Source organism: Pezoporus occidentalis, unplaced genomic scaffold (assembly GCF_034315485.1).
Source record: "Pezoporus occidentalis ecotype Australia unplaced genomic scaffold, CSIRO_AGI_Poc_V1 ctg25, whole genome shotgun sequence".
NCBI classification, from domain to species: domain Eukaryota; kingdom Metazoa; phylum Chordata; class Aves; order Psittaciformes; family Psittacidae; genus Pezoporus; species Pezoporus occidentalis.
In genome coordinates this window covers 4,977,331-5,000,933 of record NW_026914394.1, presented here as the reverse complement: position 1 = coordinate 5,000,933, position 23,603 = coordinate 4,977,331, and the positions used below count along the sequence as shown (strand labels likewise).

The 23,603-nt window shown below is 46.1% G+C and overlaps 1 protein-coding gene across 2 annotated transcripts in view; it reads left to right on the top strand.

The window, feature by feature from the left end:
• Positions 1-1,737: 1,737 nt before the first annotated feature.
• LRP8 (LDL receptor related protein 8) overlaps positions 1,738-23,603 on the top strand; it is a 197,525-nt gene continuing 175,659 nt past the window's right edge. For both annotated transcript variants that reach the window (XM_062623188.1, XM_062623187.1), the window contains exons 1-2: positions 1,738-1,930; positions 2,713-2,832. In XM_062623188.1, the coding sequence (XP_062479172.1) occupies positions 1,837-1,930; positions 2,713-2,832 (214 nt within the window). In that variant the 5' untranslated portion in view covers positions 1,738-1,836. The remainder of the gene's footprint in view (positions 1,931-2,712; positions 2,833-23,603) is intronic.

Here is a 23,603-nt window from a genome sequence, read left to right as displayed (position 1 = left end):
TGTGACTGAAGCTGTGTGCACTTACCTGTCTTGTACTAGGTAACATCGTTACTGTCTTTGGAGTCACTTCCAATTTAAACTACTTTACGAAAGAGAAGTATGAGGCCAGGAATTAAAGCAGCACTATGAAACTGTGTTTTGGCACATTTAAGAAAGAAATTTGACCTAATGCGTTATAAATACCTCATTTGCTTTCAGCAATTATTGCAATCTATCACATTGAGCCAGCCAACACAAACACGCACTACACTTTGCATGCTGAAAAGTTGTTCAAAAAGGCTTGAATAAATTGTTAATAGTCTAAAAGCTGCTAGTGAAATAGCTCAATGATTAGCTCTTCTTCTCTTCACATGGTTCAAACCCATTAGTGACACTACTGCCTAATGACTTGCAAAATTTCTGTTAAAGGCATAGGTGCATTTTTAAACAGCGGAGAAGCAGTTCTGAAGCCAATAACATTTCAGGCTTTGAAACGGGAAAGTTTTATACATTGGGTTCTGTAAAATTAGTGCTTTATTTATTTTAACATTCCACATACAAACACATTAATCCTGTTGTGATGTTAGCTTCAACTGGCTTCCGAAAAATACTTTTTCATAATAAGATTACTGAAATTCTCCTAATCCTGACTTGATGAACAACACTGCGGTGTTAAAGACAGTGACCCGCTTCCTCATCAGCACTGTGCAACCAGAGCGATAAACACGGCCCCCAATAGCCTGAAGCATTTCCCCTGTAGGTGCTGATCCAGGCTCCTGTGTTTTGAGGTGTAGCGAGGGTGAGCAGCTGCTGTGAAGGGACGTTGCACCCTTCCCATACTCCATACTCATTTTACTGATTTGAAGAAAATTAAGTGGAGGTGACCATATCAGTATGGTCATAATGAAATCCCTCAATGGGAGATGCGAATTAACAAGGAGAGCACACAATTTGTGCCTCCAGGACACGTGTTTAATTGACATATTAAAATCAGGATCACAAACGAGACTCATAAAATCACAGAACGATCTGGGTTGGAAGGAATGTAAAACACATCCAGTTCCAACCCCCTGCCACGGGCAGGGACACCTTCCACTAGAGCAGCTTGCTCCAAGCCCCTGTGTCCAACCTGGCCTTGAACACTGCCAGGGATGGGGCAGGCACAGCTTCTCTGGGCACCCTGTGCCAGCGCCTCAGCACCCTCACAGGGAAGAACTTCTGCCTGAGATCTAATCTCAATCTCCTCTCTGGCAGTTTAAAACCATTCTTCCTTGTCCTATCACGTCATTGTCCAAAGCCCCTCTCCAGGTTTCTTGTCGGCACCATTGGGCACTGGGAGCTGCTCTAAGGTCTCCCCGGGGCCATGTCTTCTCCAGACTGAACAACCCAGCTGTGTCGCTGTAGCTGGGACAGCAGAAGGGAGCTCAGGACCCTGCGCACCGGATGGCAGCGGGGCAGGCCCATGTACCCCAGCCGGAGCTCCGGCCTTACGCCACGGGGCCGGACCTGCCCCGCTCTCCTGGGGCCCCTTCGCCACCAGCCCGAGGGGCCATGGGGGGATGCCTCGCAGCGCGGCGCGCCCGCAGGTGATCCCGGCCGCCTGCTCCTTCCTCTGTCGGGCCTGGCAGTACCGAGCCCGGGGCGCGCCCCCCGCCAAGCGCCGGCCGGGGCCGAGCCGAGCCGAGCCGAGCCGAGCGGCGGCGCGCGGGGCCCGCCCAGCGGGGCGCGTCACGGCGCGGCGGCGCGCGGCGGGGCGGGAGGCGGTGCCGGCCGCGCAGTCGGCACGGGGCGGCGAGAGGCGCGCGGGTTGCGCGCACCCCGCATACGGCGCTGCCACCGAGGGAGCGAGCGAGCACCATGTGCCGGGCAGCGCTCAGCCGGCTGCTGCTCCTCCAGCTGCTGCTACTGCTGCTGCTGCTGCTGCTGCTGATCAACGTGCACCAAGGCAAAGGTGGGTCCGCCGAGCCCCGGCGGCTTCGCCTCGGTGCTCCCGGGGAGGGGGTGAGCTCCCTGCCTTGCCCCAGCCGCCCCACAGCTCGGTGCGGTGCCCCACGGGAGGGCTGGGACCCGCGAAGGCCCGGGCACGCTCGGGGCTTGCGACCTGCCGGGGCCGGGCACGCTCTTCATCGCGCGGAAGCAAGGCTGCCGCTGGTGACAGGAGCTGCCACCTTTAATCCGCTTCTGTGGAGATTTGTGCCTCGGCAGAGCAGCGCTGCACCGTGCGTCTGCAAAGCAGATTTGCCCCGTGTGTCTGTCCCCGTGTGTCCGCCCCCGCCCTCAACTTCACTTGGGTCAGTTCCCTTTTCCCGGGCCGGCGCCCCTGTCCGTTTCCCACAGCGTCCCCAGGTATCTCTGCGTTCTGCCCCGGTACCGGACGCGCGGGAGATCCCAGCATCATTGTGCTTTATAATTTGTCTTTGTCTTTTGCATCTCGGGTTTAACCGTCTTCTATTCCCAGGCTCCTTTCCCCCCGCCGTGCCTTTCAAACGATGCCGGGAAGCACGGGAATGGTCCCCGTTATCCGTGCACAAAGCATCTTAGGCATCACCGCTGGTCTCCCGCGGAGGCGCGTCTCTCTCAGCCCCGCACCGAGCCCTACCCCAGCCCCCACCCGAGCCCAGTGGCTCCCGGCCCGGCTTATGCGCGGCCGGGACAGGGCGGGGAGGCTGCCCCGGGCTGCCCCCGCCGCGGGAGCGCGCCCCGCTGACCCAGGCGCGGCCCCGTGTCTCGCAGGAGCCGTCAAGGAGTGCGAGGAAGACCAGTTCCAGTGCCGGAACGAGCGGTGCATCCCCGCCATCTGGAAATGCGACGAGGACGACGACTGCTCGGATAACAGCGACGAGGCGGATTGCCGTGAGTGTCCGTGCACCGCGCGGTGGGCCGGGGGACCGAGACCGGGAAGGGCGCGCTTCCTACCAGCGCTGCACCTCTGTTTTATGAATGAATGAATGAATGAAGTCGCGCCGTGCCCGGCTCCGGCGCCGATTGGCTGCCGGGAGCAGCCGATCGGTGACGAGGCGCCGGGCCTGCCGCGGGGCACGCCCCGCCCCGCGGGCAGCGGCTCCTGGTTGCCGGCCGCGGGCACCGGGAGGTTCCGCTCTCGCCTCCGGTCACGCTTCTGCTCGGAACTCCGAAGGGAGAGGCGCGGTTTGTGTCCTGGGGAGCTGGGAGTGGTGAAGAACCCCGGGAAGGCCGTGCTCGGGCCAGTGACAGGTGCTGGCGTGAACCGCTGCTTATGTACAGGCGTCCTACACGGTGTGGGGTTGGCGTGAGCTTTGTGTTTAAATGTGTGCTTGCTGTGACGGTGCCAAGGGAGGTGAACAAGGAGCCCTGCTTGGCAGTGTCAGCTGTGTAACACTGACTGATTCCCTCGTAGTGTAGGGGAAGAGGGAGCAAGAGTTGTACTTATGATCCTGAGCAGGTGGCAGTCCTGCTTTCTCCTGTACTGTGGGCCTGGTGTGTGTGAGTGGCACCCACTAAACTTTGGGTAGTTTGTAGGGTTGTCTTGTTACCTCTTTGTTATTTTGCTCACGGCTTCTGCCAGCCTGAGAGAATTTGTCTCAACTGCAGAGTGTGAGAAGCATCTGTAAAAGAAGTTATGGAGGCCTAAGTCGTAAAGAGAAATTTCTTTGAGTTGCAAATACTGTAGCAAGTACCACATATCTTGAATTATCTCTGTAGGATTACAGATGCTGAGTGTGCGTCAGGTTATAATTTGTGGAATGAACTCTTCAAAGTTCATAGACAGAAGTGATGTATCAAGAAGAGTCACTGGTTATGTGTGGGACTATCCTGTTAACAGCTCCACTGATACATCTGTCTGTCTTCTCAGAGTGAAGTCTGAGTACATCAGTGTAAGGAGAGCAGGGATTCCCAAACCTCCTGCTCATGGGAAATGTTTCAATATTATAACGTAAAGCATAGTATCTATATCTGGTGCTTTTATACTCAGAGGTCTTGGCAGGCTTTATATGTGCCTAAGTTTATGATTTGGGGAGTTAGCAGTGTTACTTAATTCGGATACAGAAATGGTTTATGCAGGAATTACATTGGCGCTGGTTAGAAGCAAATTAGGTTTGGAACATTTCAAATTACAAAAGACTCAACTTGCTTGGACTTGTTCATAACTGGGCACGTTTCCTCAGAGCTTACGAGTTTCCAGAAAGGCACTAATCTGAGGGGAGCGCTGGCAACCTCTGAGCAGGCTGACAGTGGTGTTCTTGAAGCTGCCTGTTTAAAAGTCCCTTTGGGCTGTTGTACAAAGGCTTGGTGAGCTGCAGGTGACAGCTGCATGCTGTGCTTTGGGAGCTGCTGTTTCAGGGGTGGCATCTTGAGGAACAGATTCTTCATCTCCCACTCCACACTGAAGAGTAGGTTTGTGGCCTGCGCTCCTTACCTAGCAGCAGTGAATGGGTCTCACTGGCCTGCTTTTTATCTTTCCCTTTTCCTTGTGATCCACCCTCTAAGCATTGTGTCAGAGAGTGTAAAACAACATCCTGGTGAATATCAGCTTTGTGTGTATTGTGCTGTGTCAGAATGGTTAGATGGAGAATTGCATCTTACTTAGTTTTATTTCAGAGGGGGATTTACAGTTGTTGGGTTTGGGAGTAGTAGGCATATAATGCTAGATTGTGGTAGAGAGGTAACTTTTGAGATGTTAGGAAAAAGAATTTTTTGATGTGGAGACAGGAAGAGTTCTTCACTTTCACCTGAACTTGACATTTATTATTCACTGGGGAGCATAGTACAGAAATTACTCACGGACTCCTAATTTAGTTCATATATTCGTTGACTTTGCAGTTGTTTCTCCAAGCAGTCTGAAAGACACTTAAATTGCATTTTTCACACATTTTTCTTGCTTACATTGTTCTGAACATAGTTTTCTTTTAAAAATACATACTGTCTGTCAGCATATGCGATTCAGAGTTCTGCTCACTGGGTGAAAGAGTATGTTCCGTGTGTTCTTGTTTCTAGACACCACCTCGGTTATCACTGCAGTAATAAACAGATAACGTATTTAAAAACTATTTTATGAGCATATGCAGTAGAAGAAACTGTTCTGGAAAACTCGACTGGAGTGGTGATGGAGAGGGAAAAGAACATGCAAATAGCCTGCCGGTAATGAATACTGAAAGGGCCCTGATAAATCCTGGAATTACTTGCTGATACCTTTGTCCAGGGTTGATAGCATATTTGTAATAGCTCACTGCTGCCTATATTTATCCTCCCTTGCTGAAGAGACAGTATAGTCTTCAACTGTGTTAAGGACTGGTTTATGGAACAATCTTGGCCTACATGGTCTGTATACACTGGATGATTTTGTAACCAAGAGTCTCCAATGTACTTCTGGAAGGAGGCAGTTTTTCTGGCAGTGCCCTGTGTGCTTCTCACTAGAAGCCATCTTTATGCAAGACTGACATTTTTGGTTATATTTTGGCATTTTTGGTTTGTTTCCACCCCACCCCTCAATCTTTGCTGGTATAATGTTGGCTGTTTTTAAAGGAGCTTTAGACTCGTAAGAGGAACATCGCAGTAGTTGTCCTCTATCACCCCTTGGAATTTGCTTTCCATTCAGTAATAGTTCTCAATTGTGATTGGTAGTTCAAGTTACCTGCCATAGGATGATGTTAATATGTTAATTGGCAAACATAGGAACTGAAGCATGAAAAAGTAATGGTCTCAGCTCTTACTCAAACCAGACTTACTCAGTACTGGTTTATAAGGTGTGTTGAATTTATCCTAGGTTGCTCGGTAACCTTCTTGTATATTATGGAGCCAAACTCTTTCTTGGTGTGTAGCAGTCGACTTCAGAGGTTTTACTTGTGAGAAATGAATGAAATGAAAGGAATCCAGTTGGGTTTTCTTCCAAGAATAAAAGGTGTGTAACACATTTCTTAACTTTAAATGATGTTGCTGGCGAAGGCAGAATTGACGAGCTCTCTGTGCACATGGTTCACTTGTGACCGCAGGCGGTAGAGAAATGGGATTTGTTGCTCACACTATTCGGATTATCATGCATTGGCTGTTTCTGTAAGATACTCACTGCAATACAGACTAGACTGTCTGTCACTGTGTTCAATTTAAATGATCTTCACAATTTTAGCATACTCCAAGAAGCATCTTTAGAGTTGAAACTTCTTGCCTCTCCGAGGTCCTCCTCATTTGAGCAAGTATCAGTTCTGCATATGGTGCGTATTTTATGTCGCATATTTCAATGTTAGCAAGTCCTTTTAATAATGCTGATGTTTAAAAAAGTCAAGGAGCCACCAGAAAAGAATACATGATTCTTGCAGTATGAAGACAAAAGTGGTGAGGATTTAGGGAAGAGCAGGAAAATAGGGATTGTAGAAAGTACCTTGCATTTTGAGCAAAGGAGCTAAAAAAAAAGAACCAAGTAGATGTAGGTAGCAAGTAAGTGTGAATAAAGTTATTGCCTTACAGGAAGTAAAAGGAAACAAATCCTGGTAGCAAAAGAACTGTAGCAAAGGAGGCTACTAGGGTGCTCATTTGTATGAGGCAGGTGGTTCATGAAGCGTTAAGAGAGGAGGAGATGCTAACTGTATGCATGGTGGAAGTAAGTAAAGCTGTACACAGATTGCTTAAATATGAAGATGCCTTTTCCCTGTCTCATTTTCAGAAAGCCTACAGCATTTTATAGGAAATAAAAAAGGAGTAGATAAATTCCTTAAAATGTTCCTGTGTATCTACTAAAAGAGCACCCAAGAGAAAGATTGTGAAAGTTCCAGTGTTTGGGCTGCTTGGGAAATAAAAGTGTTAAGCTCTGGAATTAGGAATGTTGGGTAGCTATTACTGAGTTTAAATCTGTGTAAGGCTATTGACTCTGCCCCATACAAAATTATTTGCTTGAGCCCAATCCAGTCTGTGTAGGCCTGACAAGATGAAAACTCAGTTGCAATTTATAGCTTGAACACTTACGATCTGCACTGTATGTGATCCATAGAATGAGGAGAGGGCTCCAGGGTAATTCTGAATGTGATTTTTTAGGTGTATTTTATTCCTTCCATGTACAGGCAAGTGATGCCTTTTCCTCTCAGGACACTGTGGAAAGTCAAGACTCAATTTTGTAACCCATTTCAGAGATACCCAGTTTTATAACCCATGTTTGTAGATACCCAGTCATCGAGACATTTTCTTAACGGTATAGCAGCAGCATTACAAAGCACCAAAGCTATTTTTATAGTGGGGAAAATGTCCATTTTCTGAAGCACAGTGTTTTGGCAAAAGATCACTCCTTGCTGAGATACTCAGGATGTGGGATGTTGGGGTTTGTTCTGCGTCTCCCTCAGGATAGGTGGAGGCTGCAGGGCCAGGTCAGCCTCAATGCCCACAAGCTGTGTGCCCAGGGTGCCTGCTGCTGTGTGACATGTTGCCCCGAATGGAAAGTCCTGGAGCTGCTTTGGTAGGGAAGTGGTTCTGGGAGACTTTTTGCCTGATTTTGCAAGTTTCTTCTTGCTTGCCACTGAAGCTAGCAGAAAGCAGGGAAGAACTTGCAAACTGCAGCCAGACACAATGTATTTGACACAAAACAAGAGATGGTTGTGTTTCATAGCATTTTATTTCCCTGCTGCAAATAGGGTTCATGTCATCTTAACCCATTCTGAAATGTGGCAAAGAGTATAGTTGCAGAAAACAGCTGTAAGAAGCTTACCCAATTTGCTGAAATGCAGCACTAGCTTCAAGGCCACTTCAGCTTTGTAATACCTGCCTGCAGGGGGACACAGCCAAGTGCAGAATGGCTGCTTCTCTTTTTAAAGCTCCATTTTCTATCTTTGTATTGGGATCCTTTTCTGTGGTAATGCTTTCTGGTGGGTACTGTTCATAAGGATATGTCTTACTGGCCAGCATTGAGGCTGCCTCAGATATGAGGTGCAGGCTGCAGGGAGTTACTGTTTCAAAGAGTGTTCCTTGGTGTCCAGAATTCAGGGTAAACACATGGCATCCACAGACTTCCCCCTGCCTCAGCCCTTGCCCTGCCTTGGGGCCACAGTATGTGACTGTATAGCTGAGGCACTCTTCCCTTGCTATCTATCGGGAAGGATGCAGACTCCTGTTGCACGCTGGCTTTGTCCATGAAGAGTCTGCAGAGTTTGACTCCTGCTGCTTATGCAGAAGTCCAGGCGGTAGCCTAATATTCTCCTTGCTTTTCAGTACAAATTTCACTAGGGCTGGAATTTGGGAATAAAAATATTTCAAAAGTCTATTTGAGAACTAAAATCGATGTGTGACGGGTTAAAATATGGCCCGAGTGGCTTTGAAATCCAAGAGTGTAATGGTGTGCAGGTTTTGGGACATGGCAAGGTGAGACAGCAGGCAGTCACATACATTCTATTACATGTTTTTTGTCCTTCCTTACCTGTTGGTCCAATTTTTCTTCCTGTTCAGTTTTAAACCAGTATTCTCTGTGCTGAATGATGGGTGCATATTACTCTGGAGATGCCTGTGTGTTGCCTGTGTATCTTCAATATGTGCACATTGCCATAGGAGAGTTTGGGGCTTCCTTGACACACATGGTCAATATGCTTTTGATTATGTCAGTGAGAGTTTTAATTGGGTTGTGTGACCAGCTTTGCTCATCCCAAAACTGGGAGCACTGGGAAGTGTGGTGCAGAGAGTCAGGACAATCGCTTGCCTGTGTGCCTGTTGCCTGCCTGTCCTGGTCTGTACCGTGTTCATGTGCAAGCATGGCTCAAAACCAATTTACTGATCTCTTGTGTTCCACAGTGGATGTTGTTATTTGCTTATCTTCCTTTTTTCATTATATTCTCATTGTCTGCTCTGAGAAAAATAACCCAAACCCCCAAAATATGCAAGTTATCTTTCCTGTGCTGCATCCTTTATGTAGAAAATCAAGCATTATGTACATGTGGGAAACATGTCCTTCTCCACTTCCCCATCTCCTGGCACATTCACTTGAGGAATTCTATTATCTTGAGACACAAACTACTTTCCAGGAGGTGGTGTTTTTTCTGTCATTCCTGCTCATGCTCTGAGAAGGAGAGAATTGGAATAGGACCACTAAAAAGAGAGAAGAGGGAACCGGGATGCATGGGGTAGCCACCAGGGGCATTATGGCTACAGAGGAAGGGGGCTATATTTTATGGGGTGCTGCTGTGCTATAGGAAGAAAGCACATGGATTGCTCTAGATACAGGTACAGGAACAAGCTGTGAGCTGAAAAACTTTCCTGAGGTCAAGGAGGATGGGAAGATTGAAAATGATGAGGCTCAAGAGGGAGATTATGAAAGTGCAGTTGAACCTGACAGTGGCTTGGTTGGTTTGTCCAAAAGCTCAGAGCTCTCCTTCCAAAGCACAGAAACGCATTCTACATTTTGAGCCAAAGGAGGCAAACTTCATCCAGAGCATCTTGATGTATAAAGAGATAAAAAAAGGTCAGTGTAGACCAGTTCTGTTTGGCCTGCTGCAGCGTTACAGACTCGGGATTAGCACAGGTTTGGAGTGTGATTTCTCACTGGCTCATTTTAGAGTGGAAGATACTTGCGATAATTTAATATTAATCAGCAAATGTTTAGAGACTAATTCAAATAACAGATTACAACTATGAGGCTGAAGGAGCCAAGTGCAATATGCTGGTGAACACATTTATCTAGGTTTAAGAGATTGCCAGTGCTAGAAATAATGAGTTTTCTTGACTCCATTGTCCACCTGAAGGACCATTAAACACTCTGTAAGGCCTGAAAATGTCTGACAATTATTGATTCTCTTAGCTGCTTCTAATAGAGCAGACACACAGCTTTTGTTTCTGCTTGCTTTCTTAATGGCACCAGCTTTCTTAATTCACTGGCAAATATACCATGTACTTGGTGTGCCTCAGAGAGGGTGATGTTGTATTAGAGACGCATGTGCGGTAGACTTGATTTGGTTTAGAGTTCTCCTCGTCCTTCTACTGTTGCTTTTCTGATGCCCTTTTCCTATCTACAGCTTTCCCATTTACCTGCAGCTTTTCCATGGTAATTTCAGAGATGCTCCCAAAGCATGTTACAGCTCAGCTGTTGCTTTTCTGTGTCATTACAGGAAAGTGATGCAGCAGGGGGCTGGGGAACCTCTCCTGTGAAGGTAGTCTGAGAGAGCTGGGTTGTTCAGCCTCGAGAAGAGAAGGCTCTGGGCAGACCTTATCAGTCTGCCAGTACCTAAAGGGGACTACAAGAAATCTGGAGAGGGACTTTTTACAAGAGCACATAGGGACGGGACAAGGGGGAATGGCTTTAAACTGACAGAGGGGAGACTGAGATGAGCTCTTAGGCAGAAGTTGTTCCCTGTGAGTGTGGTGAGGCGCTGGCACAGAAGAAGAGAAGCTGTGGCTGCCCCATCCCTGGCAGTGTTCAAGGCCAGGTTGGACGGGGCTTGGAGCAACCTGGTCTAGTGGAAGGTGTCCCTGCCTGTGGCAGGGGGTTGAATCTAGATGGTCTTTAAGGTCCCTTCCAGCCCAAGCCATTCTGTGATTGTCTGCCTTATAAAATGCCTTAAGATGTCAATTTTTCTTTCTTTCCTTTGCCCATGAAAACAAGTCAGTAAAGCTGAGTTTGAGTGACGGGGATGAAGATATGTGTTGCTGCTTGTTTTCTTAAGCAGTGGCATGTCCTTGGTAGCAGAGCACACTGCCTGCTCCTGAGTGCTCTACTTCCAGTGTAGACAGCTGGTTCTAACCAAAAGGAAGCCTACGCTGTTTTGCGGTGCGTGTGTGGGAAGTGTTAAAAATGCTGAGTGTGTTTTTCCTAACTCTCTATTTCCTGTTAAAATTATTAATATTTAGATAGCCACAAGGGAGGGGAAGGGGCTAAAAGGCCCTGTGATAAAATTAATGCAGATTTTCTGCTCTGTGGAAGAATTCTGTCTGAAATACCACTAAGAGGTAACAAACTGATTATGCTTTAAAAGTTATAATAGTGCTGTAAGCTAATTGAAAAATCAAACTAAACCCTTCCAAAGTGAAACGTATTCAAAAGCTAGATTTTAACTTAGGAGAAGCCAGAAGATTTTTGAAGCAGGGATGTCAGCTCTGTCTATGATGGTCTGTCAGGGTGAGGTAGACTCTGTGTCATGCCCTAGCAATGATGCTCTGGTAGACTGTGGTTCTGTCCTTGGCAAGGGCTGTGACTGTTTCCCCAGAGCTGAGGCTGATCTGGCAGCCCTGTGCCTTGCTCCTCATGAAGAGGTGAATGAATATTGTTACAGCTCCTCTGTAGGTGGGAGCTGGCCCCAAGTGACTCATGACTGTACAAGTTGTCAGCAGCAGAGCCAAGAAATGAGGTCTCCTACCTGCCAGTGCCGTGCTCAATACACGCAACCATATTGCTTACTGCAGAGGTACCTGCTGGACTAATGGAAGTATTTCATTTGTTCCTCCAGGTTTCCTGGCTTTTCTTCAGTCTAAGCTAAGGCCTTACAGTTAATGCCAAAAACAAGTGTTAGAAACCAGGAGAGAACAGGATTTAGAATTGGCTTAGAGTAGGGCTGGTAGTAGCCCTTGGGCTGCAGCCATATAAAGTGAGCTTTATTGCTATTTTCTTTTTCTTAGGCATCCTGTTTCTGATACATCAATATTATTTTTGCATTATTAGTATTGATTAAATGCTTGAGAGTGTGTGTGGCACTGTACCAGGACTAGAGCAGTCAGGGACTCAGTTTCCATGGCAGCCAGAGCACAGTCCTGCACTTGCAGAACCAGAAGGGCTCTTTTTGGCAACCACTCTCTGTGCTGTGATTACTTTTTAAAGGTAGATATAATTTGAAGTCTAGTTCATCAGTGCTGCAGAATCTTGTCCGTCCGGGGTGAGAGTTTTGCCTGCTGTTTCTTTATCTTCTCTGGAGTTCTAGCTTGGTTTCTGTAGCTTCTGTGGGGGTGATTTCTTTTGCTTGCAAAACACTGAAAGAAGGGAGAAAAAGAGTATGTTTAGGATCCATTGAAATGGATGGAAATTTCCTCTTGATTTTGGTTAAACTTGAAATGTTATGTTGTTGTAGCCTTCTCTCCCTTTCTGAGTAGCCTATAGCATAGATTTATCACCTTAAAAAAAATAAGGGTTGAAGAAATGAGCGTGTACAGCAGGCAGTAAACTCTTAACTGTACTTTTACCTCCTTTAGGTAACTGCTGTGATTCCAGGTCTTAACTTTAGTTTCTATTTTAACTGGCCTTGTTTTGGCCCAAACTGCCTTTCTAGAGATGTAATGTGCAGTATGATGTACATTGAGGTGGTATTTTACTCCATTTCAAAGGGTGAATTAGAATTTTCTTTTGATCCCAAGTCTTTGTTCAGCTGTGCATTACCCAGTAGAGGTTTTCTGTCCATCTTTCCTTTCCATGTATAAATTTAATACAGTTAATTTCTTTGGTGGCTTTTCAGGCTTTTTCTGGTCTAGAAAAACCTTATTCATCTGGGTACATCTATCTAGATGAGTAAGGTTGTAGGTATCCTTTCAGATGTGATGTGTGGTTCTCCTATGATACTAGCTGCTTAGTTTGCTGATTTAGCAGTGATAGTATATTAGTAAATCTTTCTGGATTTACTGGACCTATTCTGTCCAGATATGATGCTGTTCTGTGTAATCCAGAGAGTAGTTAAGAGCATAAAAATCAGCAATAGCAGGGGAAATGCACTGAGAATGTCAGATGTAAACTTACAACTGTTCCTGCAGACTTCTTGCCCTGAATCACAATTGAATCTATGCAGCTACTTATAAACAGTGAGAAATGCCCCAGTTTCTTTGATACCCAATGTCAGTGTTGACTGATATAGGCCAAGAAATACACCTCCAGTCCCTGTAACCGAGTGGGTCTGTTCTTGTTGGTGTAGCTGTGTTATGCTGATTACACATTTGTCATCCAGTGGCTGGTTAGCAGTTTAGCTTTCTATAAATCTTCACCATGTAAGTGAACTAAATATTCTCTTGTGGATTTGAAAACTGATGCTTAGAGAAGTTATCCTTTGCCCAAGGCTGTAGAGGATGCAGCAGCACATTGTGAACATAAGTGACTCATGAAGAATGTTCCCAATTTCTTGTTCTCTGCCATAGAGTTTGCAAAATCATGGGATCATTTAGGTTGGAGAAGACCTTTAGGGTCATTGAGTCCAACTGTTAAATGTTCTGATAAATCCCAGTGTTGAGAGACCTCACTGTTTTGAAATAGAATCATAGAATAGTTAGGGTTGGAAAGGACCTTAAGATCATCCAGTGCCAACCCACCTGCCATGTTAGTGTTGGGTCAAGTATGTGAAATACCTCACATGCATCACTTCCTGTGATCAGAGACACAAAATACAGGTGTCTGGGAGGGAACAGGGTATTTGATTTGCTTTTCAAAATGGACTTCGTTCTTCTTAGACCTCAGAGCGGCCTTCCAGTATCTGAAGGGGGCTTATAAGGGTGCTGGGGAGGGACTCTTCATTAGGGACTGTAGTGACAGGACAAGGGGTAATGGGTTAAAACTTAAACGGGAAGTTTAGATTGGATATAAAGAAGAAGTTCTTTACTGTAAGAGTGGTGAGGCACTGGAATGGGTTGCCCAGGGAGGTTGTGAATGCTCCATCCCTGGCAGTGTTCAAGGCCAGGCTGGACAGAGCCTTGGGTGACATGGTTTAGTGTGAGGTGTCCCTGCCCATGGCAGGGGGGTTGGAACTGGATGATCTTAAGGTCCTTTCCAACCCAAACTATTCTATGATTCTATGATTCTCGTACATTCTAACATACCCTGAAGAATAACAGGGCACAGCCTGTGCACGGGGAGTCATCACTGTCCCCATTTTGAGACTGCACTTGACAGATGTTGTTCGTTGCTAAAGAGGCTCTTTCCATTTCATGTAGAGACAATGTCTCTCCAGACCTCCGTTACCTCCATGCTCACACCTCGCTGTTATCTGAGCACTGGCTATTGAAGTAATTTATCACCAGTACACCCTTGCCTTGATAAGCTGTAATATATCCTTGTTCTGACAAGAACCAAGATGACTGGGGAAGTTTAATTTGCTATTATTTGTTTTATTGCTACCTCTCTTTTCCTTCTTCCTCTCTTGCGTAAAGCAATAAAGATACAGTTTAGATTGCACAACTCTTAGGTTTGTGCAACAACATCCATTTCTGCTGGCTTGATAAGTAGGCCTTCATTTTAACTTGGTGGCAATAACAGGTAGCATTTAAATTAGCTGGGTGCTACTGGGTGATCCCATTGGGCCTGTAATATGCTTTTGAAGGGGCAGCCTATGTGGGTACAGTTCTTTGGTGGATGATAAATAACGAGTTTCAGAGGGAAGCTCTGGAACAATCTCCCAGGATAACACTGGTGTGTTAAAATTGCAGGCTTTCCTTCAAGGAATTGCTCTTTGGTGGATGATTTCTGTTCCCCTTTACACAAGAGCTGTTTAGCACAGATTTCTGTCCTATTTTGTTTAAAATAATGTGTTATGTATGTTTGCCCAAGGTGCCAGTGCGTGTTGATCCCTGAAGTGAAATGAGGATTAAGGAGCTGCCTTGACAGGTGCTGAAAAGAATCACATCCGTCCAGTTCAGGGCTGGAGGGCCTCTGATCATGGCGTGGCACTTCAAAGAGTGTGAGTGCAGAGCAGGGGAGAGATTGGGGTGCCTGGGGTAGAAATCCAGGCACCCTCCTCTAGAGGGGAATGATAAATAACATAGTTAATGTTTCTTCATGGTTGTGGATCAGCATGTGCCTGAGTGACGTGGAGCCTTTCCCAATGCATGCAGCATCTCATTGCCTTGCTGGAATCATTTTCAAGTCTTACAGAGTGCCTGTCCATGCACAAAGCCTTTGTTAACACCTTCTCTTGCTCAGGCATTGAAGGAGAATCTGCAAAGCTTGGGTGAGAGCAGCGGGCGTTTCTTCACATTTGATTATGCACACAATCATGTGAATGCTGCCAGCCTTATTTTGTGCAAATGCTTGAAGAAAGGATTAACAGCTCCTGCACAAATGCTGTATTTCAGCTGGCTGGAATCTGCTAATTTCACCCTGTCCACATCTGTTTAGTTCATTTACAGTGTTTTTAAACTTGGAGACTGAAATCCAGGTGGAGGCTGCTGGGGTGACAGTGCTGGAGAGGCTGGAGCTGACGTGGAGCTTCACGCCTGCCTACTGTTGACTCCAACTCAGTTCAGGGCAGTTGTGTACCACACTGTTGGGCATATGTTTGTCAGAGGATAACCCAGAAGATGTGAGCTCACAGAACAAAAGCCGTCACTTGTCACTGAGCAGTTCTCATCCTCCAGCTTTTGAGGTCAGGACTGAGATATTCCACACCACGAGAAATGGTGCGTTCCTGCAGCAAGAGTCAGGTTTGTGCAGGGGTTTACAGGGTCCTCGGCTTACAGGGCTCTTGCCCTGGCAGCTTCATCTCTGCCTGCTCAGCACAGTGTAGGAGTGTTTCAAGAAAGCTTGAAACCAAAATATCCTTTTAGAAGAGTGTTTTCTTTCCTTCCTTCTCAATACAAGCTGGATAGCTGTCAGTGGGTTGTCCATAATATAAAGGTTGAGCAGTGATCTTTGTTACTAACAGGTTTGTGTTCTGTACTGTGTTAGGCAGGCTTCACTATCACATTACAGGGTTGATTTTTACGGTGCAAAAAAAGATGCTTCTTTGGCAGTGAAAACCACAGAGGGGGAGGAAGGCAGCCAAGTGCGGGACCTGTTTAGCCCCCATGGGGGAGTGTGAGTTTCACTGTGGCATTAGGAACATATGCAATGGTTTAGGGCAGAAGCTTGCTGTAGTGTTTCTCTCCCTGCTGTTTGTTTTTACTGAAGTCTTGTGGGATTAGTTTCCTGAGGGAAGGAACAAGCAGGGTGGGACCTAGAACAACAAACCACAATTCCCTAATGCTTTTCTTTTAAAAACTAAGGCCATTTGCTGTGACTGTGGAACACCTGGAAGCTGGTGTCATCTCTCCTTGAGCTGTTTGGGAGTGAATTTCCTGTGGATGAAGCTTTTGGTGCATCAGCTTGACCTTTACATAGAAAAAGGCCATGTGTAAATGTCAATTTTTTGCAGTAATCAGTTGGGAGCATCTGTTACTGTGCTGGTTGTTTTTTTCCTCTGCTTTTAGGATAGCAGAGATTTTTGCAGCGGTTTGATACACAAGGATGATGCAGGTTTCACTGTCTTATATTGGATAAATTCTCATGATGAGAAGGAGAAGATTCATACCTGTTAGTGCTCTGTGTGTATGAGAGAGAGAACTGGGTATTAAATGGAAGATGGAGGATTTAATTTCATTCTGAAGGGTCAGAAATCAAATTATTAAACGATGGGTATCTCAGGATTTGAGGAAGATCATTGTAGCATTTGGTGGGGTTTCCTTATTGCTTTAATCTGTGGATAGCTCTGGTCCCTGTTGTTGAAATTTGATGAAAGAAAACATCTTGTCTGTGTGAATACTCAGCCTGATCTTGTGCTGCAGAAGCCTCTGAGGAAATGCTGATCTGTTATTTCAGGTTGCTGACTAACAACTTGGCCCTGTATCTTCATAGCATGGCCTGACCTCACTCCTGCTGGCATAGCTCTGTGAGATTGATGTCTCCTAGCTGGAAAATCTGCTGCTGTGGGCCTAGAAAGGCTGACAGGAGATGGGTTTGTGTGGGCTGTGAGGTTCTGCTGAGGAAAAGCCCTGGTTGGCCTTGGTGTGCTTGTGGGGCTATACCCACAAGCAGTAGCCGTGCTGGCAAAGGCTCCTCTGGTTTACTCAGGGTCACCATCTCCCATCCAGGCAGAGTTTCACATCAGGTAGGTTTTATCTCCTGAGGTGAGCCTTGTGAGATAATGGTCAGGGGAGCAACGTTGTCAGGGGAATATGCTGGATAAACCAACACATTTTAAGTGATGTTTCAAGGGATCTTTTGTCCTCCACAGTTAAAAACAATCAGAGCTGACAATGAGGAACCTTTCCAAACTCAGTCAATGGTTTCAGTCCTGCTTTCTTTCCTGCAGCAGTTTTCACTAGGGTATTGTCCTGTTTTCTTTTAGCCTCTAGAAGTTCATGGAGCATCATTGTGGACCCACAGAAAATCCTGGTCTGTAATCATAGAATCATAGAATAGTTAGGGTTAGAAAGGACCTTAAGATCATCTAGTTCCACCCCCCCCTGCCATGGGCAGGGACACTTCACACTAAACCATGTCACCCAAGGCTTCGCCCAACCTGGCCTTGAACACCGCCAGGGATGGAGCATTCACAACCTCCCTGGGCAACCCATTCCAGTGCTTCACAACCCTAACAGGAAAGCACTTCTTCTTTATATCCAATCTAAACTTCCCCTGTTTAAGTTTTAAGCCATTACCCCTTGTCCTATCACTACAGTCCCTAATGAAGAGTCCCTCTCCAGCATCCCTATAGGCCCTCTTCAGATACTGGAAGGCTGCTATGAGGTCTCCACGCAGCCTTCTCTTCTCCAGGCTGAACAGCCCCAACTTCCTCATCCTATCTTCACACGGGAGGTGCTCCAGTCCCCTGATCATCCTCGTGGCCTCCTCTGGCCTTGTTCCAACAGCTCCATGTCCTTTTTATGTTGAGGACACCAGCACTGCACACAATACTCCAGGTGAGGTCTCACAAGAGCAGAGTAGAGGGGCAGGATCACCTCCTTGTACCTGCTGGTCATGCTTCTTTTGATGCAGCCCAGGATACAGCCCAGGTAATGTGTGTTTTGTAATTGTGTCATTTGTTACATATCTGCAGTACTCTGGACAGGACCAGTGTTGTGCAGGAAGAAGAGCAGGCTTGCTGGGTGATTGGAATTAGATGATCTGAAGGTCCTTTCCAACCCTAACTGTTCTATGATTCTGTCATTCTATCTTTGCTGACTGCTTCTTCATCACAGCCAAGTTGCCGGTTCCCACCTGGTTATGTGCAGAGTAGACTCGGTGTGGGGGCAGCAGTTCCTGGGCTTGGACCACTGTTTTGTTCTAAGTGAGGGTTAACTCCTCTGTGATTCTGTCTGGGAGAAGAAAGTACAGGTTCATTCACTTCCTGATCTCGTGCATCCCCCGGCTACATCATTCTCTGAGGACTTGCCACAGGCAAGCCATGAAAATAGAAACCATCCATATTTTATTGACTATTTGTTCAGTCTGTATCCAGCACTTCTTTTGCCTGTGTTCTCCAGTGTCCTGCTTGAAAGGAAGATCAATCACAGGCTTATTCTAGTTTGTATTATCCCTAGTTAAAAAATGATCTTACATTCAATTTGGACATTGTAAAATAGCCCCCTTAGCTGCTGGTACGCTGCTTAGTCAGCATTTACAGCTTTCGTCTTCTGTGGAAGGGGCTGAACTCACTCCCAACAGCTTGTGTGTTGTTCCTACAGCTAAAGCAGGTTCTTTGTGTGCTGAAGTTGCAGCCTAATCTGTCACAGCAGGGATGGACCCAAGGGAGATGAGCAGCATTTTTCAGTCCCACACCTGGGTCGGAGCAATCCCAGGCACAGCTACAGGTTGGGCAGAGAAGAGATTCAGAGCAGCCCTGAGGAGAAGGACTTGGGGGTGTTGGTTGATGAGAAAATGAACATGAGCCGGCTTCAGTGTGTGCTTGCAGCCCAGAAAGCAACCGTATCCTGGGCTGCATCAAAAGGAGCCTGACCAGCAGGTCGAAGGAGATGATCCTGCCCTTCTACTCTGCTCTTGTGAGACCTCACCTGGAGCATTGTGTGCAGTTCTGGTGTCCTCAACATAAAAAGGACATGGAACTGTTGGAACAAGTCCAGAGGAGGCCACGAGGATGATCAGGGGACTGGAGCACCTCCCATATGAAGACAGGCTGAGGAAGTTGGGGCTGTTCAGCCTGGAGAAGAGAAGGCTGCGTGGAGACCTCATAGCAGCCTCCCAGTATCTGAAGGGGGGCTATAGGGATGCTGGAGAGGGACTCTTCATTAGGGACTGTAGTGATAGGACAAGGGGTAATGGGTTAAAACTTAAACAGGGGAAGTTTAGACTGGATATAAAGAAGAAGTTCTTTACTGTGAGGGTGGTGAGGCACTGGAATGGGTTGCCCAGGGAGGTTGTGAATGCTCCATCCCTGGCAGTGTTCAAGGCCAGGTTGGACGAAGCCTTGGGTGACATGGTTTAGTGTGAAGTGTCCCTGCCCATGGCAGGGGGGTTGGAACTAGACGATCTTAAGGTCCTTTCCAACCCTATTCTATGATTCTAAAGTGATGGGCTGTGCCTCTACCACCACTTGGATTGAGCATCCACAGTTGATGGTCCTTGTCCTGCCCAACAGTCTTTTTCCTGGTATGAATATGGCTTGGAAAGTCTCAGTCTTATTGCTGTAACCCACTTCCTTCTGGAAGATCTTTTAAGTTCTTGTTCTGGTTTGGATATAGTGAAATACATTCAACTGACAAAAAACCAAAACAAAAAAAGCCCAGCCCTGAGCCATGTGGAGAGGCATTTCCTCCTGCTACGCTGCAGGCTACTATGACTGCAGAGCAGAACTCTTGGTGAGTTCAAAGCGAGTTTATTGTTGCTGTGTGAGTATTTAGTGAGTCACTGTAAGCCTCTCTAATTCTGTTACGTCAGTATTGTAACTTACATCCTGCTTTTCCAGTACCCATTTCTCAGCTAATATTAATAGGATTTTCCTGTAATGTATAGATACTAAGCCACTTCCAGTGTTTAGAGTTTCAGTTTGACTGCAGAGAATGGCCAGGAAGAATTGCCAGATGTGTAGGCACTACATTTCTATCTCTGACATGCTTTTGTTTGTAAGTGTATGAACTTGATGGAGATTTGTTTTGACGAGCTTTTTCCAGCTTGGACTTTCGTTCAAACAGTATTATGGCTGGGTGAGTCAAATAAGCTGCCTTTGTGTTTGCCAGTATGCTGTCTCTCCTCCAGATGTGATTCAGTCCTGCCGAATCTATTGTGTTACAAAGTTCTTGTAGGGAAGCGGCTATAAAGTGAAATCGTGCTGCTCTTGCAAAGATCCTTGTTCATGAAAGCTTCATGCAGCCCCTCTGGGGTCAGCATTCAGGGCCTGTGTTCTGGGGAAACATGCAGGTGAGAGGCAGCCTTGCTGAAGAGTGATTCATGTGCTTTGGACAGTTAGGTCCAGTTCCCCACTGGAAACATGCCTCCCTGTGCACAGACCTTATAGCGTAAGCTTGCCTGATTGGGCTCGGAGACTGGAAGACAAAGGAAATCTATAGAGAAATGAAGTGTCACTAGGGCTGAGAATGACCTCCCTGTGCAAGGTCTGGTGAGGGAGATGGATCTCAGCCGTGCCTGAGCTTTGTGGTTTTCATGAATGCAGCTTGCATAATGCCTGGTGAGAAAATATGCCCAATGTGGACAACCTGTAAAGGGCAGAAAGAGGATGTGATGGGAAGGGCAGGCTGAAAGCTTGACAAAACACATCCCTGTTTCAACAGGCTCTGTGGCAGGCTGTCCCTTCCTTGCCCAAAGGAACTGTAAACTTAACCTCAGGTGTCATCAGAGGAAGTCCGCATCTGGAAATGAAGAGCTGTTTGTGCCCGGGTCTGTTTGTTAGTCTCACATTGCTGGCAATAATTGTGATGGTGTGTTCTGCAGTGCATAGATCTCGCCAGTTTTTGGGGAGTGAATAACTCCAGGTAGCTGGATCTCAGGTGCCATGCTGTGAAGGTGAGTGGCTTTCCCCCTCATGACCGAGTCTGATGGGGTGACAACACAGTTACTAAAACTTGCCAAGCAGCAGATACGCCACAGGGAAGCAGGAGACCTCTGCACTGATTGATTGTTGCTATTTCCTGTAGAACTGGCTTTGCATACAGAAAACTATTGCTATCAATGCAGAGAACTGGAAGGGTGCAGCTGTGTGTCAGGGAGGTGTTTTAGTGTTGCAGTAAATAGCATTCGGAAAACAAAAATGCTTACCTTACCCATCTGACTATTAGTGGGGCAAATAGGCCCCCAAAGTAATATTCAGGTTATTCAGTAAATACCCTATTTTTAAAAATGAAAGCAAGAAGTCTTATTATGACCATCAAGAGGTGCAGGGTACTTAGCTCTATTAAAATGTAGGCTATTTATTCACACAGGGGCAGGGTCTTGGTATAAAATATGTTTTATTTTATATTGGTGCCTTTCTAAGTTGTCACTGACAAGGTTCTTCAGCTCTGATTTTCCCAATTTACCTACTTGTGGGATGGAGAAATGGTTTATCTCTATTTTTGCACAGTAGTGCAGTCGATACATGGTCAAAAGAGTGGAATAGGAGCTTGGTATTGCTATTTAGGTAAATGTGTGTGCTTGCAAACAAAATCAGCAAGTTGGCATTTGGTCAAGAGAAGCAGCTTTCAAGTTTAGGGGGATGGACTTCTGAATCCGGTAAGAATATTGAATACAACCCAGATGGCATCCTGGAGGGAAGTTTTGTGGCATCAATTAGCTTTTAGGTGACCATGCTTCCAGCCAACTGTGAGTTACTTGGCAGCTTGCCACTTGACTGCTAGTGAAAATCCAAGAGCAATGAGTTGAAGTAGAGTTCCTGAGAGACAAAGAGAAAGATGTCTTCACTTGGGGCAAGAGATTTGTGGGTACTGTTTCTTAAATGATTTAAGCTGTCTGCTCTTGTACAGCCACGTATCTCAGCCTCTTTTATATACATTTCTTTGTGTAAATAAACCATTTCAAACTTCTCTCAAATTTCACATGTAATGTGTGGGGTTTGTTCATCAAGAAGTTTGGGGGAAGGGAGGCTCTCTGTGGCTGTCGTTATGTGAAACAATACTCCTTTTGACTCTGTAACTGTTGTACTCTGTAGGTAATGGGGGGAGGTCAGTTGTATTGTTGCGCGGGATTGTGAGAGAGAAAAGGGGGCTGGGTGGCTCGAAGTGGTGTCTTGTTGCAACGCTTGAGGGGAGGGGGCTGCGAGATTGAGGAGGCTGGATGTGGATGCTTCTAGAAGCCTCTGGGAGCTTCTCGAAACTTCCCGAAACTTCTCGAAACTTCTCGGTAATGAGACCCCTGCAACAAAGGGAACCAATGGGGAAGAGCCATGTCAACATCCGAGTGAGGAGGGGCGACAGGATTGGCTGGGGCCTTGAACCGGAGAAGATAAAGGACCGCCTCCCAGGGACCGCGTGTGCGCGTCTTGGAAGGAGCGGAGGGCTCCCCGGCGCACCCAGCGCTGTTTTATCTGCTATCGCTTACTCAGTTTAATAAAATTTATACTTTAAACCAAAATTGGCTAGAATATTGATAACATCACGTCATTTGCTCTCAGGAAGGAATCTGCAAATAAAAGGGTCACCACTAGCTGGACCAGTGCCCTTGTAGCTATTAAAAGATGAGCTCAATTTAACATTTCCTTCTGGAAATGAAGTTCTTGTCTAGAGTTTTAGGACTAGGGTATTTCTACTGTAGGTTAAGACTAAATGAAGTTGTCACACTCTGGACTCAAAAGGAGCTGCCAGATCCCTGAAGAACTGGCTGCATTGTAGCAGATTGTAGTACCATGGTTTCATATCATCCCACTGAGAACCGAGTTGAAAGAGTGGTGAGAGTAAACACCCATTACGGACAGCTGGGGGTATGTGACTTACCTGATATTGGAATGACCTGGAACTGTTTTTTGTTAACTTACACAAGTTCCTGTTTTGTTTTGGTTATTGAAAATCCATTTTAAAGGGACTTAAAATTATCTCCATGTCTCAGGTGCTAACATTTCAGATGGCTTTTGCATCTGTGCAACAAGGGATAATGAGGTTTGTAGAGCAGATGTTCTGGAAGCCTGCACTGCAGTGTGTCTGGCTGTTTCTGGCTACAAAGATTTACTCCTGGGTGCACTTGTTTTCTTTTTATGTAGGAGAACAGCAAATTCCCAAACAGTCTTTTCTATCCAGTAAGGACTTCAAGATCTCATATTAGATTTAATCATAAGTGCTTCTCTAAGAGCTTTAGAAAGGAACAGTTTTGCTCTCAAGATCTTATTTCAGCTGCTCATTACTGAGTTTTTACACTGAAATGTGGCTTTGCAAAATGAGCAGAAGTGTTTGCAATGAAGCAATGATGGTGAGATTTCCCACTCCATTCTCCTGAGGCATAACAATTAAAAAAGAAGAAAACCCCCAGGAAAAGTGGAATTCTACCATTATCCCAGAATTGCCTTCTGCTGTGTACTACTTTGTGTGTACTGCCTGTTGGAGCAAGAAATGGGATTTTGGAGTAGCCAGATAGGAACAAGGATATGAATGATGAATATGGATGTATGCTAAGAGTGACTTAAGACTCCCTTTATAAAACACAAAGTGTTCTTACATAAAACAAAATGTTTGAGCAACCTGGTCTAGTGGAAGGTGTCCCTGCCCATTACAGGGGGTTGGAACAGGATGAGCTTTAAGGTCCCTTCCAACCCAAGCCATTCTGTGATGCTGTGAGTCTTCATGGCACTTTTTGGGCTGGATATGTGGTTTTGCTCGGTTTTATACCACCATGCAAGGTTGTGTGCTGCTCCCTGTGTAGCTGCTATTTAAAAAACAGTGGTTTGCTTTTGAAAAGCATTAAATGCCAAAAGGTATTCAATGGAGGCAGCCTTTTTGATCAAGAAGTCACATCTGACTTTTGACTGAACAGATAATATTACATGCAGGTGTGCTTGCCCTCA